The sequence below is a fragment of the Hippocampus bargibanti genome, linkage group LG12 (assembly GCF_051943395.1).
Source record: "Hippocampus bargibanti isolate YZ-2025 linkage group LG12, ASM5194339v1, whole genome shotgun sequence".
NCBI lineage: Eukaryota > Metazoa > Chordata > Actinopteri > Syngnathiformes > Syngnathidae > Hippocampus > Hippocampus bargibanti.
In genome coordinates this window covers 20,027,501-20,046,692 of record NC_142745.1, presented here as the reverse complement: position 1 = coordinate 20,046,692, position 19,192 = coordinate 20,027,501, and the positions used below count along the sequence as shown (strand labels likewise).

At 44.2% G+C, this 19,192-nt stretch overlaps 1 protein-coding gene across 3 annotated transcripts in view; it reads left to right on the top strand.

The window, feature by feature from the left end:
* The first annotated feature begins 8,540 nt into the window (after nucleotides 1-8,540).
* The window catches only part of LOC148890840 (cadherin-4-like), a 228,051-nt gene continuing 217,399 nt past the window's right edge, over nucleotides 8,541-19,192 (top strand). For all 3 annotated transcript variants that reach the window (XM_089009849.1, XM_089009847.1, XM_089009846.1), the window contains exons 1-2: nucleotides 8,541-8,765; nucleotides 17,830-17,941. In XM_089009849.1, coding sequence (XP_088865975.1) covers nucleotides 8,721-8,765; nucleotides 17,830-17,941 — 157 coding nt within the window. In that variant the 5' untranslated portion in view covers nucleotides 8,541-8,720. The remainder of the gene's footprint in view (nucleotides 8,766-17,829; nucleotides 17,942-19,192) is intronic.

Sequence of the window (19,192 nt, the reverse complement as noted above, 5' to 3'; positions counted from 1 at the left end):
GAAACACCCTGAGAGTGGGTCGAACCCACCTGAATTTGGACAGGACCGTCGGGCGACATCCTCGTTGATTCACACCCTACGCTACCGTGACACCTTTGTGCACTCCATTAGACTTGTGCTTGTGCATTATTTGGGACTCCCCGCACGCCCTGATCCTCGCTACATTGTACACAATTTCTCATATTGTCTGTTAAATCCTCTGCCATTGTATACGCGCCTCCCGTTTCCCCGCTCCTCCCTCCCCTCAGTTTGCTGCGCCAGCACTTTAATAGCCGAGTATAGTGGTGCGCCGTAATGAGGGTGGCGGGTTGCGGCCCAATATGAGAACAGTCAATATGTCATGTCGCCACCTGGAAAGACGCTGATAGCGAGCAAATTGAATAAAGGGCAAACCACATGCCAACTATACTCCATTCGTACCATTTTGTCAATGGTGTTGGGGAATGGGGGTGTCTCTTGAATGACATTGCATTTTGGAAACAGATTTCGGTTTAGGAAAAGGCTGGCGCCGGCAGTAATGGTAACTCGAAGATTGAACTAATAGATGACAATGGAGACAAAGCTGCATGAGGAGAAGACAGAATTGTCCAACTTGTGTAAATGTTTCACATAACGTTGAGGTGAGATGAACGTATATACAGTTTTCGACAATAATCCGTTCCAGAAACCAGTTCCAAAACGGATATGGTCAAAAAAAACAGAAACATTTCCCATTTTAGTCAATGTAATAAATGTCTGCTTTTTGATTGATATTGAACAATATACAAACACGTTGACTCACAATGGAACGCTACTCGTGTATAATGCGTCGGTCACAATGAGACGCGACATGAGGAAGTGACGTACATGTATATGGAAGCGGATGGGTGGGTCCGAATGGTACATTCAGGTGAGCTCAGTTTGGTCGAGAACCCAATTTCGCAATCATAAAAAATAACGACATTATTGGTCTTAAACTAAATTGATTGAGAATCAAGACATTCAAAAATCCAGGTTTGACTGTATTTTGAATACGGTGGATTTACGGCTAATTTCTCCCTCTGGATTAAGACGTAGAAATTATACAAAATTGATAGAGATTAAACAGAATAGAAGTTATCATATTTAAAAGTTTCATGTTGTGATATCAGTGTTTGGCTCAGGCCTGCGGGCAGACGTTATTTCATACAACTTTTACATCGGGCGTACAACTTTCAAAACGTCTCGGTGGCAACTTCTTCTTCTTCAAAAAAAAAAAAATCAAATCAAACGTTTGTTTTATTCAATAAAGCAAAAGCTACAAGCAAACCGCTACAAGCCACGTGGACTCCTCTTTCTAAGCTTTCAAAACTTTCACGTACAGTGAGAGCTCAACTTACGAACTTAATTGGTTCCCAGACAGAGTGTGTACGGCGAAAAGTGTGTATCTCAAAAAAATGTTCCCATAGGAAACCATTAAAATGGGAATAATCCGTTCCCGGGTTTCCATAAAATATATTTTTCAACTAAATAAGCCTTAAAACTACACACAACATACCTTATTCTATGTATAATAAATGTGCTATTGTATTGTAATGAAAGAAATATACTGCATTGTATCATAAAGTCACTTTATTTACATTTGTGATGGTCATTGATGGCTTGATGGAATGGCGTTGGAGGTCGAAGGTCAAAGGGAATTGCTGTTTGGAAAGAGAGGCACATCACATGAGGACTGTAATTAAAGAAATAAACTGTGCTGTAAAATAAAGTTTTACTTACCTTTTTGATGGTCATTGATGGTTTATGGAAGGAGAGTCACCTTCCATAAGGACTGTTGGTAACTTAATGTCGGGTGTGGCTTCTCTTCTTTTTTTCTTTGGAGACTCCTCATCATTTTTGTTGATTAAAAACCTCTTAATTGACACCTATTGCTTTCTGACTTGTAAGGTCTTACGAAGCTGAGGCATCACATTATCGTTCATCATGTTGATGATTGTCATAGCCACAGTCTTTTCTGGATGGAACTGTTCGATAAAAGCCTGCACATCATTCCACTTTGCCAACATTGGCTTCATGAGCTCACTTGATGCTGCAGCCATCTCCTCCTCATCGCCCTCAGATGTTCTCGAACCATCCGTTACTGGCTTTAAAATTCTCAATAAGCGCCGAACTTCCAGGTTGGCGCATGGCGATATCGCCGTGAATTATCCGTGCTTTATCGCATAAAATAGCTTTACTCACGCTGTCGCCGGATAGCTGCTTTTTGTTAATCCAAATTAACAGATGTTTCTCAACTTCTTCGATTGCCCGAGACCATCGCTTTGAGAGCACGGAAACACCTTTTGCAACAGACGCACCTTTGATGGCTTCTCTGTTCCGGAGAATGGTAGCAATGGTTGACTTAGCATAGCCGTACTCGGCCACTAAATCACACAAACGCACACCTCGTTCGTGTTTTTCAATTCTCTCCTTCTTCTCAGCGACGGTGATTTTATTTTGTGTCTTCTTGGGCTGAACACGAGCCTGTGGTGGTTTTTTTCGGTCCCATCATAGTAAAATTATCAGCAAAAAGCTCCAAGTAGGCGATCGACGTGTGCATTCAATGAGAGGGGGTGTGGAAAGTAGCGCCGGCTGGAGAGCTGTTTGGTCGTGTGCTTCCGCCGAAGATCACTCCGCCAGATCCGAAGGTTGTGTGCTTTGGTGTTCTTCCGCCGAAGATTACTCCACCAGCCGTTGTGGGTGTGTATTATGGAAATAGTGCTTATTATAGGGTTTAATTTTCATAAATTTGACATTCGTAAGACGAAAAGTTCGTAAGATAAGGTGTTCGTAAGTTGAGCTCTCACTGTACAATTTTCAGTCACGGTATAGTCCGAAGCACGAAACAGGCCTATGATTGGCTGCCGTGCCGAGTATGCAAATTGCCAAACTAACATTCGTTTGGCAATTTGCATCCTCGGCACGGGAGCCAATCAGAAGCCTATTTTGTGGTTCGGACTATACCGTGACTGAAACGTGTACTTGGAAGGAGTTTTGAAAGCCGCTTAGAAAGAGGAGGCCATGTGGCTCTGAGCAGACAACGCAATGCAAACATTGCATTGTGCACCATGACGACAAACGACAACTGGAGCAAAATCTTCAGCAACGGATATTTACCATAAATTAAGCAAGGGAGCATTTGTGGTAGGTACTTCCTTCATTTAAAAAAATCCTTTCTATTTTGCAACAATGTTTTTTTTGCTTTTTATTTGCGATTAGTCATCCTATTGTGTTTCAAGTTGTGAAAAATGGGCCAGGCAACTTTATGGCCGGGCAGGCAACTTTATGGCCGGGCAGGCAACTTTTCAGAGTTGTCTGCCCGGTTGTCCGCTAACTTTTTGTCATGAGTTTCAGACACTGGTTATATGCTTAGTGAACATGTGTGACTAGAATACACAATTGAAGCACAGAGAAACCTGGGGTCAATCAGATTTGAACAGACACAGCCTGTTAAAATGTGATCTTCCTCGAGGAGATCTGGCCTTGGACAGAATTTAGGACTTGGGAAACTTATTTTTCACAAGAGTAATTTAGGACCTGTCACTCCTTCACATCTGAGGTAATTAACCTGGTTACATATCTATCAGAAAAATCAGAAAACCTTTGTTCGTGTTTCTTATTTTTATCGCTTCAGAGAAAGACAACCAATTAAAATGTCTATGCTCTATTGTTTATAGCTCTTGGTGATTGGGATGTCCAGGAGTGTCGTATTGAAATCAAGAAAACTATGTTTTACTAATGTATTATTTAAATTTGCATTTACTCTCTATAAATAGCTTGGTAGAGGGCTGCAGAATTTGGGCGTCTGTCTTGAATGGCTACGTCTCCTGCCGGCAGTAAAAGACTTCCTGTGTTCGAGCCTTTGTCCACAGTGTCCGATCAATCATCTCTGACAAAAGCTGTTTCCGAAGTTGTGTTAATGTAACGGATGAGTTGGGCGTTGCCAAGGCCATTAACTGCGTCAGATTTTAGTCAAGCCTTGAGCCTGTGCGGACGAAGCCAGCCGGGGCTCCTCCTGTTGGCTTCCGTGGCCCAAAGAATAACTGAGCATCAATTCAGATTTCTTCCAATATAGTGAAGACACTTGCTACAAATGGAGATACGGTTCAGCAAACAACTCATAAAATGCTGGTATGACATATATATCCGCTCTCATGAATACCCATTTTAATGCAAATGGGATCCGTTATTTGCCAGGCTTTTTGAATATTTCCTTCACAAATCAATCACGGCTGATGCGGTGCCTCACAAAGAATATTGATATGTTGGAACCGCGTATGCTTCCATATCCACCGGTGACAGACATTGGATTGGATTGGATTTACCTTCATTAGTCTCGCAGTGGAGAAATTTACGTTCATTGCGTATGAAATGAGACGTTTCTTTTCAGGCGGGCAGAGTTCCGTTCTTAGCACGCCCAAGCACACACATTTAGCGTTGTGGCAAAGTGCCACCAAACTCTTCAGACGTGTGCCTATGTGGACAGAGTCAGAGAATCAGAATTAGAATCAAAATCATAAAGCCTTTAATAGTCCCACAATTGGGAAATTTGCAGTCCACAGCAGCAATTTGGAAGGGGAAATAAACTACATAGTACAAGTGGGTAGAGGGTGAAAAAATAAAACAAAACTGTGCATAGTGCAAGTATAATATTGATATATGTAGCTGTATTGCATCAAGATAAGGTGGCTGTGCTATTTACAGTAGAAGATTCCAGTTTTTCCATTCATTGTGTACAGTAGTCTTTTTTCCATTCACATGGGTTTTCACATTCACGTTTTTTTCATTCACGTGTTTAAGAAGCCTGACAGCAGTCGTAGAAACGAGCGGCGGTACCGCTCCTTCTGGCAGCGCGGGTGTAACAGTCTCTGGCTGAAGGAGCGAGCCAGTGCTGTTAGGGTGGGCTGGAGGGGGTTGGAGAGGCTGTCCATCATATTTATAGTAGAAGATTCCTGTTTTTTTTCATTCACGTGATTATTAAGAAGCCTGACAGCAGTCGGTAGGAACGAGTGGCGGTACCTCTCCTTCGTGCGCGGGTGTAACAGTCTCTGGCTGAAGGAGCTACCCAGTGGGCAGGAGGGAGGAAGTGGTGTCCATCATAACTTTTAGTTTAGTTTAGCTAGCGTCCGTCTGATGTCCAACACCTCCAGAGAACCCAGCGAGCAGCACAGGACAGAACTGGCCCTCTTGACCAGGCGCTCCAGTCTTTTTCTGTCCCAGGCCAGGTCGTGATGATGCCTGACCAGCAGACAGTTCCATGGTGGTTGACTGAAGCAACCACAGAGTTATAGAAAGTCTTCAGGAATGACCTCTGAACCTCAAAGGACCTCAGTTTCCTGACTGGAAGAAGCGACTGTCCCTTTTTGATTTGGGCATCCGGGACATATGCCAGAGGCCAATGGTTCAGTGCTCTTGCACTGAAAATGTTCTCCGAGATGTGCCATGTTGTTTGCGGATGCTTCTTTCCAGTGTACCATCTCTTCGTTTGCTTGCTGACAGGCGCTGCCACGCCACACGGGCAAAGTTCAATCAAGGCTAATTGACTATTTCTGCTTTGGCCTTCTGAATTATTCACGCAACAGTTTTCTGCGTTATTGTTTTTCTTTTGCGCTGATGGGCTTGTGGGGCGATTTGGTGGGCCGTCTTCATTTCACGCGCGGTCGTTGCACTTTGTTGTTGTTCATTCTCCTTCATATTGAGCAATAGCTTTCCTATTTTCCTGCCTCAGACCTTTCTCACTTTTCGTACTTAAAAACAAAAAAAACCCTCCCTGAAAACAAATCCAACAAATTCCGACATGGGTGGAAGACGGACAGAACGTGGCTGTTACGTATGTTACATATGTGGCTCTGCACGCAATATTCCCAAAACCCTTCCAGAGGGACACAAAACGTATGTAGACTGGTTGTTTTCTTAGAACCACTGAGGGGGGTCGAGGGAAGTGCTTTGTCTCAGTTTTGATCAGGGAAATACCTGAACATGGGTAACTCCTACAGCCCCCTCGCTCATCAAGCGAGATATCAATGAAGGGGCATGTAAATTTTTTTTGGTATGTAATGGTATTGCCCTGACGTATTGACATGATTGACACTTGCACGACAGTCCCATTCCTTTCAATAAGATTCAATTGTCACAACCTCTCCGATATGGAGATCAAGGCATGGATCATGGGCTTCGGAAATGTCAACATGATTAGATTGTGAGGCCAGTTTTCAAGGGACTCGTTGAACAATTGCCACCCGACCCACCATATCAAGTCTCACTATGATTTGAGATTGAGAAGATGGACAACAGCAGCTCATGTATTTCGTTTTTCTACTTTCATTCCTTTCATCACTTTGCTGCTGTGAAATGTAAATTTCTCCACTGTGAGACTAATAAAGGCATATCCAATCCAATCCAATCCAACAGCACAGAGTTTCTCCGTGTCAGCCCATGTCCACCGACACGACCGATTTCCGTATTTTCATTTGATTTCAGCAAAAACACCGACATTTTCATTGAAACGGCAAAGAATTGTCATCAATAGCAACATATCACTGATGTGAAATTGGGAATGATCTGATTGGATCCTTGAGTCCTCGGATCTGCCAACCCATTGCCACACCCTCAGTCGCCACTCTGCCTCTTGGTTCCTGCCTGTCTGTTATAACCGAGCAGGTGAGGAACCAACTGAGGAGGATGAAAGTGAGGAAGGCAGCAGTCTGGACATTGTCGGTTCCTGACTCCTCTGGACCTGCTACTACCAGCTGTGTGTCATTATCCAGCACATGTTCAACCTGGAGGGGCTCGTCCTCGCCCACCTGCTGGTGAGCTCATCACTGGACCCGCTACAGTTTGTCGACCAGCCCAGCATCGGTGTGGAGGACGCCATCATCTACCTGCTCCACTCGCTGCTGCTGCACCTGGAGAATGCTGGAGTACGGTGAGGATCACGTTCTTCGATTTCTCCAGTGTGTTGAACACCATCCAACCCAACTACTGGGGGACAAGCTGCGGCATGCCGGAGTGGACCACCATCTCACACTTCCAGATTACCCGACAAACAGACCACAGTACGTGAGGGCAAGGAACTGTGAGTCGGACAGGCTTCTCTGCAGCACTGGAGCGCCGCAGGAGACAGTCCTGGCTCCATTCCTGGTAACCCTCTACACCTCTGATTTCAATTACAACACTGTCATCGCCGCGTAGTGGGCAGGATCTTTACAGCCCGGCTTTGTTCAACGGAAAGGTTGGTGCTCTTGGTCAGTCTGCGGCTGAATGGATGCATGGCTTAAGGAGCTCGCGATAATAAGAAAGGAGCATCAGCGCAGAGCGCCGATGCAGATGTGGAACTGTCGCGGCTTGGAATTGAAACGGATTTATGTGGGACAGGAGATGTGAGACAATCGCTTTTCATCAATGGAAGCTACAGCTGCATGTTTGCTTTGAAAATTTAGCTCTTAGTCGACGTGCACATTCCACCATGATGTCCCTAATCCACTGGTGAAAAGATGTTTTGATCCTCTCCTCTTTCATCTAGAACTGCTTCATGTAACAAAGAGGGTACATAAAGTGCTTAAGAAGGAATGACTCTGTGTCGTTGTGTTGTCATATTGATTTGTGTTGTCATATTGTCATTTAGTTTTTTTTTTGTTCTTTTGACTTCAAGACAGCGCCACGAGAGTGGCTACCTTTCTAGCAGCTCCTGTATTTTGTTTTTCTACTTTCATTCCTTTCATCACTTTGCTGCTGTGAAATGTAAACGTATCCACTGCGAAACTAATAAAGGCAAATCCAATCCAACCTGTAACCTTCAGAAGTTCTCTGATGACTCAGCTATTGTCGGCCTCATTACAGAGGGAGGTGATCGGGAGTACAGGGGGCTGACCAAGGACTTCATGGACTGGTGCCTGCAGAATCACCTCCAGATCAACTCTGGGAAAACCAACCCGCACAAGCCATCTTTACACTTGATGCAAAAAGCTATCAACCCAGCTAAACAGAAAACAATTGATGGGGAACAAGATAAAATTATCACAGAGAAAGCACCTACAAGGGATCATTCCTCAAGATGGTGAAAGAAGAAGGCTACGTTCTTCATCAAGTGTTTTAATGCTGAGGAAACTCCACTACTCAAGCCAGCAACGACCATCACAAAGGTAAATAAAATGACTTTATTATATAGTACAGTTTATTTAAAAATAATACAATTGAACATTTATTATACATAAAATAAGGTATATTTTGAGTAGTTTTAAAGCTTAGAAAATTAGAAAATAGAACATTATGTTTTATGGGGACCTGGGAACAGATTATTCTCATTTTTATGGGTTCCTATGGTAAATTATTTTTTGGGATACCCACTGTCTGGGAACCAATTAAGTTCGTAAGCCAAGGTATCACTTTAGTTCAAATTGCATTTGCCTCGACTGATTTTGCGATATGTCGTTGCGGGACATCCGCTGGAAACGGAACCAGTGCACCAACCCCCCCCATGCCCTCCTGCGGCAGGTAGGGGGAGTTCTGTGACGCGTAGTCGGCGGCGGCGGCTTCTCCCATCGTCCGAGCTCATTCTCTGAGCAGAGCTCAGAGAGAGCTCAACATCTTTTTTTTCGTCAGCGGCACTCGAGTGCCATACGGGCGGGCACGTCTTTCGCGACGCACCCGCGAGGGGAAGGACCGAGCTCCGGGATTGTACCAAGCAAACAAACACCTCGCCAAGTCGTCCCTCTGCCAACATGAACGTCGCCGTGGCGTGGACCTTGTTCGTCGCCGCATCCTGGGTAAGAACGCGACTTAGATGGCTTGGGGTGTTTTGTGGTGTTTTGTGGTGCCTCGCGCTTGGGTGGCCGCCGAACCAGCACTTTTTTTCTTTCTCCCGCAGCGCCGCAGATTGAACCAAACAAACATAAAGAACGACGCGAACCTCAAGCGGCTTTTTTGTGTAACCAAATTCCTTCCCGTTGCTCTAAATCAGCGGCCACTGTCATCCTTTGCGGTATTGGACAACGCTTCGCGGCAGAAAGCATTTTGGAAACGGACTCCTTGTTCTCTCGTGGCCGTCCACCGCAACCTGTCGTGGTCGCTGCACATTTACGCACCGCTCCCGCGTCTCCTTTTCATTTGGTCTCTAACTTTGATTTTGTTAAGTGCCTCTTGTTTTTTAAGGGTGGGTGACGCGCTCGCCTCTTTCTGTGGCTCGTCATCGGTCGTGAAAACGCTCCGCTCGCTTTTCTCACCAAACGGAACCGGGGAGCATTTGAGCGGATCGCTCCACCTGCATGCTGATTGCGTGCCAATACTTGACGTTCGTTCACTTTACGTTGGACGACGCTGAACAAATTTCGGCTCGAAATTGCGTCCGGGTTTGCACAACCGTCGTAAATCAAAACGATGACAACCGAGCATTGTTTTGCCTTCTGCCAAGGCGACGTTGGACATGTGCAAGTTGAACAGTTGATTCGTTTTTTTGGGGAATGGATGGCTCCACTTTACCAAACGTCAAAAATGAAGGATGGACTCCGTTTGAACGCAGCTTAATTCAATCGGAAAAAAAGCACCCGAGGCAACTGAAATCACTTTTGGGCTCCCTTACTACAACAGCCAATCAATTAGAAGCGGTCAACCTAAAAAACACATCTAAACAATTATCAAACAGCAAAATACTCTTTAACGTTAAATAATATGATGCTTAAGCATAAAAATGATTATGAAGAATATCACATCAGCTCTCATAACCAAATATAACCCAAATGAAAACATTCTACGGTTCTTGCTGGCAAAGAGCCATGCACAACAAACACAAATAAGTTGGAGTTGATCAATAAAACTAAAGTGAAATTGGATCATTTCTCGCCGTACCCTCTGATGACCTTTGACCTTTTTGCCATGAGTTTCAGACACTGCTGATACCTGTGAAAGTAAATACAGTTTGTAAAATTCCATGTTCATCTATCTCGCTAGCTAGCTATGTGGCTAATATTTTACATCACAGATTTATTTATAATGCAAATCAAGTGTGTCAAGTGCCATGATGCTTGTGAAGGTCTGAACCAAAATTTGAAATTATGCCATGCAAACCACAATAATAGTCATTATTTAACATTCTTCTTTATACATTTAAAGTTATCCATAACCTTGATCCCCATACCTATCTGATCTTCAAATTTGCATTCCCTCTCGTTCCCTCAGATCCTCCCTGCACCTGTGTGTGCACCCCCCCTGCCCGTCTCAGCACGATGGCGGACAGAGCTTTCAGCTGCTCTGCCCCAAACTCTGGAACTCACTTCCTCCCAACATTCGTAACATTGATTCTCTTCCCACCAGCTCTATCTCTTGTTTCTATTTCCTTGAGAGTTTTGAAAGGTGCTTGTAAATTAAATGTATTATTATTATTATTATTATCATCATCATCATCATCATCATCATTATTATTATTATTATTATTATTATTATTATTATTATTATTATATATTATTATTATTATTATTTATAATTGTATTTTATTTCTTGTATTATATTTGTAATTATATTTTATTTATTATAGTATCTATGCTTGTCTGTGACTGTAAAGTGTCATTGAGAGATTTGAAAGGCGCTTCAAATAAAATGTATTATTATTAATATTATGATTATTCTTTTCCTTTCGGCTTTTCTCCTCAGGAGTCGCCACAGCGAATCAATGTCCTCCATCTATCCCTGTTTTGTGCATCCTTTTCCCTCACACCAGCTACCTTCATGTCCTCTTTGACCACATCCATAAACCTCCTCTTCGGGGTCTTCTTCTCAGTCTCCTGCATGGCAGTTCAAGATTCAGCATCCTTCTCCCGATATAGTCGTTCTCTCTCCTCAAGGACATGTCCAAACCATCTTAGTCTGGCCTCTCTGACTTTCTCTCCAAAGCCTCTAATATGAGTTGTCCCTCTAATGTACTCATTCCTGATCCTATCCAACCTGGTCACTCCCAAAGAAAACCTCAACATCTTCAGCTCTGCTACCTCCAGCTCTGCTTCCTGTCTTTTCTTCAGTAGCACTGTCTTCAGTCCAAACATCATGGCTGGTCTCACCATTGTTTTATACACTTTTCCTTTCATCCTAGCTGAAACCCTTCTATGACACATCACACCTGACATTTTTCTCCAGCCACTGCAGCCTGCCTGGCCACACTTCTTCACCTCTTTTCCACACTCTTCGTTGCTCTGGACAGTTGTCTTACTTAAAATGTTGTACTTAAAATCCTCTACCTTCTTTATCTCTTCTCCCTGTAGCATCACTCTTGCACTTGGATCCCTCTCATTCACACACATACATTCCGTCTTGCTGCGACTGATCTTCATTCCTCTCCTTTCCAGGGCATATCTCCACATCTCTAGTTTCTCCGCCACCTGTTCCCTGTTCTCGCTACAGATCACAATGTCATCTGCAAGATTCTTGTCTAACATCGTCTGTCAGTCAGCCTGTCCATCACCATAGCAAACAAGAAGGGGCTTAGCGCTGACCCCTGGTGGAGTCCCACCTCCACCTTGAATTCCTCAGTCATACCGACAGCACACCTCACAACTGTCTTACAGTCATGATAGATGTCTTGCACCATCTGACATACTTTTCCGTCACTCCAGACTTCCTCATGCAATACCACAGCTCTTCTCTGGGCACCCTGTCATACGCTTTCTCCAGATCTACAAAGATACAATGCAATTCCTTCTGACCTTCTCTGCACTTCTCTATCAGCATTCTTAAAGCAAACACTGTATCTGTCGTGCTCTTTTTTTTGGCATGAAGCCATACTGCTGCTCACAAATGTTCACTTTTGCTCTTAGTCGAGCTTCAACTATTCTTTCCCAAAGTTTCATTGTATGGCTCATCAACTTTATTCCTCTGTTGTTAGTACAACTCTGCACATCTCCTTTGTTCTTAAAAATGGGCACAAGTACACTTCATCTCCATTCTTCAGGCATCTGTTCACCATCTAAGATCTTGTTGAATAACCCAGTCAGGAACACCACCGCCACCTCTCCAAGACACTTCCATACCTCGATTGGTAAATCATCAGGCCTGAGTGCCTTTCCCCCCTTCATCCTTTTCAGCGCCCTACTCACTCCATCCTTGCTAATGCTTGCTACGTCTTGGTCCACAACAGTCACGTCTTCTACTCTTTGCTCCTTCTCATTTTCCTCATTCATCAATTCTTCAAAGTACTCTTTCCATCTTGCCATCACACGACTGGCACCTGTTAATACATTGCCATCTCTATCCTTAATCACCCGAACCTGCTGCAGGTCCTTACCATCTTTGTCTCTCTGTCTCGCCAGCCTGTAAAGATCAGTCTCACCTTCCTTGCTGTCCAGCCGAGCATACAAGTCATCATAGGCCTCTTGTTTGGCCTTTGCCACCTTTACTTTAACCGTGCGCTGCATCTCCTTGTCCTGCTGTCTACTCTCATCCGTCCTCTCAGTGTCCCACTTCTTCTTTGCTAACCTCTTTCTCGGTATACACTCCTGCACCTCCCCATTCCACCACCAAGTCTCCTTATCTACCTTTCTTCCACTCGATACACCAAGTACTTTCCGACCTGTGTCTCTGATTATGTTCGCTGTAGTTTGCCAGTCATCTGGAAGGACCTCTTGCCCACCCAGTGCTTGTCTTACCTCCTTCCTAAATGTCATCATGCAACGCTCTTCCCTTTTCAACTTCCACCATTTTGTCCTCACTTCAGCCTTTGGTTTCTTCATCTTCTTCACTGCCAGCGTCATCCTACACACCACCAACCTATGCTGTCTGGCTACACTCTCACCAACCACTACTTTGCAGTCACTGATTTCCTTTAGATGACGCTGTTGAAACAAAATGTAGTCTACCTGTGTACTTCTGCCTCCACTCTTATAGGCCACCCTATGTTCCTGTCTCTTCTGAAAGAAAGTATTCACAATAGCCATTTCCATTCTCTTAGCAAAGTCAACCACCATCTGTCCTTCAGCGTTCCTCATCTGGCGTCCAAACCTGCCCATCACCCCCTCATCATCTTTGTTTCATGCGCCAACATGTCCATTGATGTCTCCACCAATTACAACCCTCTCACTTGTCGGGATGTTCCGTATGCCTTCATCAAAGTCCAACCACTCACATCCTACTTGTGGGGCATACCCACAAACAACATTAAACATCACGCCTTCAATTTCTAAGCATCACTCTTGCACTTGGATCCCTCTCATTCACACACATATATTCCGTCTTGCTGCGACTGATCTTCATTCCTCTCCTTTCCAGGGCATATCTCCACATCTCTAGTTTCTCCGCCACCTGTTCCCTGTTCTCGCTACAGATCACAATGTCATCTGCAAGCATCATGGTCCAAGGAGATTCTTGTCTAACATCGTCTGTCAGTCAGCCTGTCCATCACCATAGCAAACAAGAAGGGGCTTAGCGCTGACCCCTGGTAGAGTCCCACCTCCACCTTGAATTCCTCAGTCATACCGACAGCACACCTCACAACTGTCTTACAGTCATGATAGATGTCTTGCACCATCTGACATACTTTTCCGTCACTCCAGACTTCCTCATGCAATACCACAGCTCTTCTCTGGGGACCCTGTCATACTCTTTCTCCAGATCTACAAAGATACAATGCAATTCCTTCTGACCTTCTCTGCACTTCTCTATCAGCATTCCTAAAGCAAACACTGTATCTGTCGTGCTCTTTTTTTTGGCATGAAGCCATACTGCTGCTCACAAATGTTCACTTTTGCTCTTAGTCGAGCTTCAACTACTCCCAGAGTTTCATTGTATGGCTCATCAACTTTATTCCTCTGTTGTTAGTCCAACTCTGCACATCTCCTTTGTTCTTAAAAATGGGCACAAGTACACTTCATCTCCATTCTTCAGGCATCTGTTCACCATCTAAGATCTTGTTGAATAACCCAGTCAGGAACACCACCGCCACCTCTCCAAGACACTTCCATACCTCGATTGGTAAATCATCAGGCCCAAGTGCCTTTCCCCCCTTCATCCTCTTCAGCGCCCTCCTCACTCCATCCTTGCTAATGCTTGCTACGTCTTGGTCCACAACAGTCACGTCTTCTACTCTTTGCTCCTTCTCATTTTCCTCATTCATCAATTCTTCAAAGTACTCTTTCCATCTTGCCATCACACGACTGGCACCTGTTAATACATTGCCATCTCTATCCTTAATCACCCGAACCTGCTGCAGGTCCTTACCATCTTTGTCTCTCTGTCTCGCCAGCCTGTAAAGATCAGTCTCACCTTCCTTGCTGTCCAGCCGAGCATACAAGTCATCATAGGCCTCTTGTTTGGCCTTTGCCACCTTTACTTTAACCGTGCGCTGCATCTCCTTGTCCTGCTGTCTACTCTCATCCGTCCTCTCAGTGTCCCACTTCTTCTTTGCTAACCTCTTTCTCGGTATACACTCCTGCACCTCCCCATTCCACCACCAAGTCTCCTTATCTACCTTTCTTCCACTCGATACACCAAGTACTTTCCGACCTGTGTCTCTGATTATGTTCGCTGTCGTTTGCCAGTCATCTGGAAGGACCTCTTGCCCACCCAGTGCTTGTCTTACCTCCTTCCTAAATGTCATCATGCAACGCTCTTCCCTTTTCAACTTCCACCATTTTGTCCTCACTTCAGCCTTTGGTTTCTTCATCTTCTTCACTGCCAGCGTCATCCTACACACCACCAACCTATGCTGTCTGGCTACACTCTCACCAACCACTACTTTGCAGTCACTGATTTCCTTTAGATGACGCTGTTGAAACAAAATGTAGTCTACCTGTGTACTTCTGCCTCCACTCTTATAGGCCACCCTATGTTCCTGTCTCTTCTGAAAGAAAGTATTCACAATAGCCATTTCCATTCTCTTAGCAAAGTCAACCACCATTTGTCCTTCAGCGTTCCTCATCTGGCGTCCAAACCTGCCCATCACCCCCTCATCATCTTTGTTTCATGCGCCAACATGTCCATTGATGTCTCCACCAATTACAACCCTCTCACTTGTCGGGATGTTCTGTATGACTTCATCAAAGTCCAACCAAAATGTCTCCTTCTCCGCAAGCTCACATCCTACTTGTGGGGCATACCCACAAACAACATTAAACATCACGCCTTCAATTTCTAGCTTCAGACTCATCATTCTATCTGATACTCTTTTTACTTCTAAGACATTCCTAACAAACTCCTCTTTTAAGATACCCCCAACTCCATTTCTCTTTCTGTCTTCACCATGATAGAACAACTTAAACCCTGACCCTAAGCTTCTAGCCTTGCTCCCTTTCCACCTGGTCTCCTGGACACACAGTATGTCTACCTTCCTTCTCTGCATCATGTCAACCAGCTCTCGAACTTTACCTGTCATTGTTCCTACATTCAAAGTTCCTACTGTTAGTTCTATACTCTTGGCGTTCCATTTGTCTCTTTTCCTCCGGGCACACCTCCCTCCTCTCCTTCTTCGACCAACAATAGTCAATTTTCCACTGGCACCCTGAAGGTCAACAGTACCAATGGCGGCCGTTGTTAACCCGGGCCTCGACCGATCCGGTATCGGATTCAGAGGTTTGGTTCGCATATTTGTTTTGGCAAAAATCTTTACATCGGATGTCCTTCCTGACACAACCCTCTGTAGATGAGAAGGTTTCTTCAGCCGTCATCTGTACAAATTTGAAGGTTTCGGACGTTTCGCCTCCTATCCAAGAGGCTTCGTCAGCGAACTAAAGTCTGACTGGTCATATCGGCCCTATTTATATATCCCTAATGTCCAGCCATGGCGGCACCGGACACAGCTATGATAGGTGCCTACTCTCAGGTTGGGGGGAGGAGAGGACCACTCCCTGTGGCCCCACTGATTGTTCCTACATTCCTGACTAACGACTGGCCCATTTCCCCCACTCCCACCGGTATCACCTCATCAGCATTACAAATGTTGCCTAACCTGTTGTTAACATAGAATATCACGGAGAGAACGCCACAGGGTTTGTAGAGAGGATCAAAGACCTCATATTGGAACCTGAGGAAACATTGGCATCTTACGATGTGACTTCTCTCTTTACATCTGTCCCAACCCCAGCAGCAGTCTCAGTGGTAAGGACGAGACTGCTGGCGGACGTTTCTCAGCATGAAAGAACCAAACTTAAAGCGGATCACATCTGCAAATTATTGGAAATCTGCCTTAATACTACGTATTTTCAATTTCGGGAGACATTTTATAAACAAATTCATGGTTGTGCTATGGGCTCACCAGTTTCACCCATAGTGGCTAATCTGTACATGGAAGAGATGGAGAAACAGGCCCTCACATCCTTCCCGAGGACAAAACCTAGACACTGGTTTAGATATGTGACGATACTTTTGTCATAATTAAAAAACAAGAAATTCAATCCTTCACAGATCACCTCAACTCTGTAGACATCAAAATTAAATGTACTCGTGAGGACATTAAAGAGAACCAACTAGCCTTCTTGGATTATAAAGTAATTATAAAAGAGGACAGAGCGCTAAAAACAGAAGTCTTTAGGAAGGCTACACACACTGACCAATACTTACTTTTTGACTCTAACCACACTTTACAACACAAATTAGGAGTTATCAGAACCCTACAGCATAGGGCTAAACTAATACCAACTAGCATTGAAGGTAGAGAAAAGGAGTCAAAACGTATCAGGCGAGCACTCACTAACTGTGGGTACCCTCAGTGGTCTTTCAACAAATGTCAGAAAGAAAGAATAGGGAATGAAACCAATAATTCTCAAGATACAAAAAGGAGAGGAGTAGCAGTACCTTACATTGCAGGAGTTTCTGAAAAATTACAAAGAGTCCTTTGGCAACACAAAATTCCTACTTATTTCAAACCGATAAACACGTTAAGGCAAAAATTAGTGCATCCAAAAGATAGGCTACCAAATGAAAAACAAAGTAATGTAGTTTATTCCATACATTGTAAGAATGAAAATTGTAAAGAGCAGTACATTGGGGAGACTCAACAAATTCTCAAAAAAAGACTTTATCAACATCGCGGGGATAATACAAGTGGGCCTCAATCGGCAGTACATTTGCACCTAAAAGCTAGCAACCACTCATTTGACGACAATGAGGTTAAAATCTTACCGAAAGAACATAGATGGTTTGAAAGGGGGGTAAAAGAAGCGATTCTTATAAAACAACAAAATCCTTCATAAACCGGTCTGGTGGGGTGAGGTTCAATTTGGATCGTTCATACAATAGCCTGCTTAGGCAAAACAGGTTAGGCAACATTCGTAATGCTGATGAGGTGATACCGGTGGGAGTGGGGGAAATGGGCCAGTCGTTAGTCAGGAATGTAGGAACAATCAGTGGGGCCACAGGGAGTGGTCCTCTGCTCCCCCCAACCTGAGAAGAGGGACCTATTATAGCTGTGTCCGGCGCCGCCATGTCTGGACATTAGGGATATATAAATAGGGCCGATACGACCAGTCAGACTTTAGTTCGCTGACGAAGCCTCTTGGATAGGAGGCGAAACGTCCGAAACCTTCAAATTTGTACAGATGACGGCTGAAGAAACCTACTCATCGATGGACCACTCCTGTACGACTGAGAGCTTACACAGACAACCCTCTGTATTTATCCGGGCTTGGGACCGGCACAATAAGACACTGGCTTGTGCCCCCTTGTGGCTACATTATTATTATTATTATTATATTTTTTCCAAAACCGTTTCATAAAAAACTGTACATCGTGCAAGTATCAAGAAAGGCATGATATTTGTAGCTCTATTGCATCAACCACATCAACTACAATGTGGCCTGCCGCAAAAAAATGACTTTGATATACTTGATTTACGAGCTGTTTTTATTTTCCTCGCAGGGGAATAAGGTGGACGTGTCTGCAAAAACTCCATGCAGATCGGGCTTCTCCCAAAACTTCTACACAGTGCTGGTTCCCAGGGTTGTGCTGCACGGCCAGAACCTTCTCAAAGGTACGTTTGCTGCTGCTGGGTTTTTTAATGTTTGCCTCTTTCATTTTGGTCGTCCTCGCTAAGAGATTGATTGATTGTCTTGGCTTACTGTGTTGTGTGTCTCTTGATCACACTCGTCGAAGGTTACCTGGTGCTGCGCTTGCCGTTTTCTCATATAAGATGAAGGTGTGGAAACTGGAGCAGTTTGTGGGTTCAGGGTTCAGAATGAAACCCCCAAAAATGCCATTTCTTACGCTGCATCGAATGTTTACGTTGTCCTAAAACTCAATATTCTGTGGGTCCTGCAATTGGAGTGAAAATGACAAAAACCCTGGCACTGCAGTAGACACATTTTGCTCCAGCTGCGTGTTTAGTTTCAACATTTAGCTTGTAGTAGGCACATACCACCATGACGTCCCTGATCCACTGCTGAAAACGAAACTGATCCTCTCCTCTTATATCTAGAACTGCTTCATGTCACAAAGAGGGTACAGCAAGTGATGAAGAATTAATGACTGTGTCTTTATGTTGTCATATTATCTATGTAGTTTTTTTGTTCTTTTGACTTTTGTTTACGTAGACATTACTAAGAAATATTGTGCTAAGGCTATTCTCTTGGACTTTTCTGTAATACCGTACAATCGCTAACTGGCTGGCTGGCTAGCTATCTAGCTAGCTAAATATTAGCTATCTATTGGCTTGCTAGCTAGCTTTCTATCTATTTGTCTTACTATTCTATTTGAATTACTTCCGGGTTGAGTGAATGCTGTGGCTGCCGCTGCTCACCCACAGAAAAACGTATTCTGTGACTGTACAGTGACCTTCAGAGTTTTGAAAGGTGCTTATAAATGAAATGTATCATTATTATTATTTGATATGGTTTCAGACTTAGAAGTATTTCACTTGCCAAGTGTCTCTCGCACCCCTTTGGGGTTCTGTCGGAATGCCATTGTGTGCTCCAATTTTTTTTTCTTCATCTCATGCGAGGTTGATGTGAAATGAGGCTGCATTTCCTCCCGCGGGCCTCCTCCAGGTGCTGGTGAATCTGCTGAAATAGAAAAGCCCAATTTCTGCCGCAGCCTATAGTTCTAAATTGTAAAAGTGACATTTTGAAAGTTCCAAAAAAAGGAACAGTGAGCAAATGGAGCATTCATGCTTGACGGTGTGGAATGTTAGGGTGTCCGCCTCGCAGTGTAGAGGTGCAGGGTTCGAATCCGGGCTCTGATCTTCCTGCGTAGAGTTTGCATGTTCTCCACGTGCCATGGTGGCTGT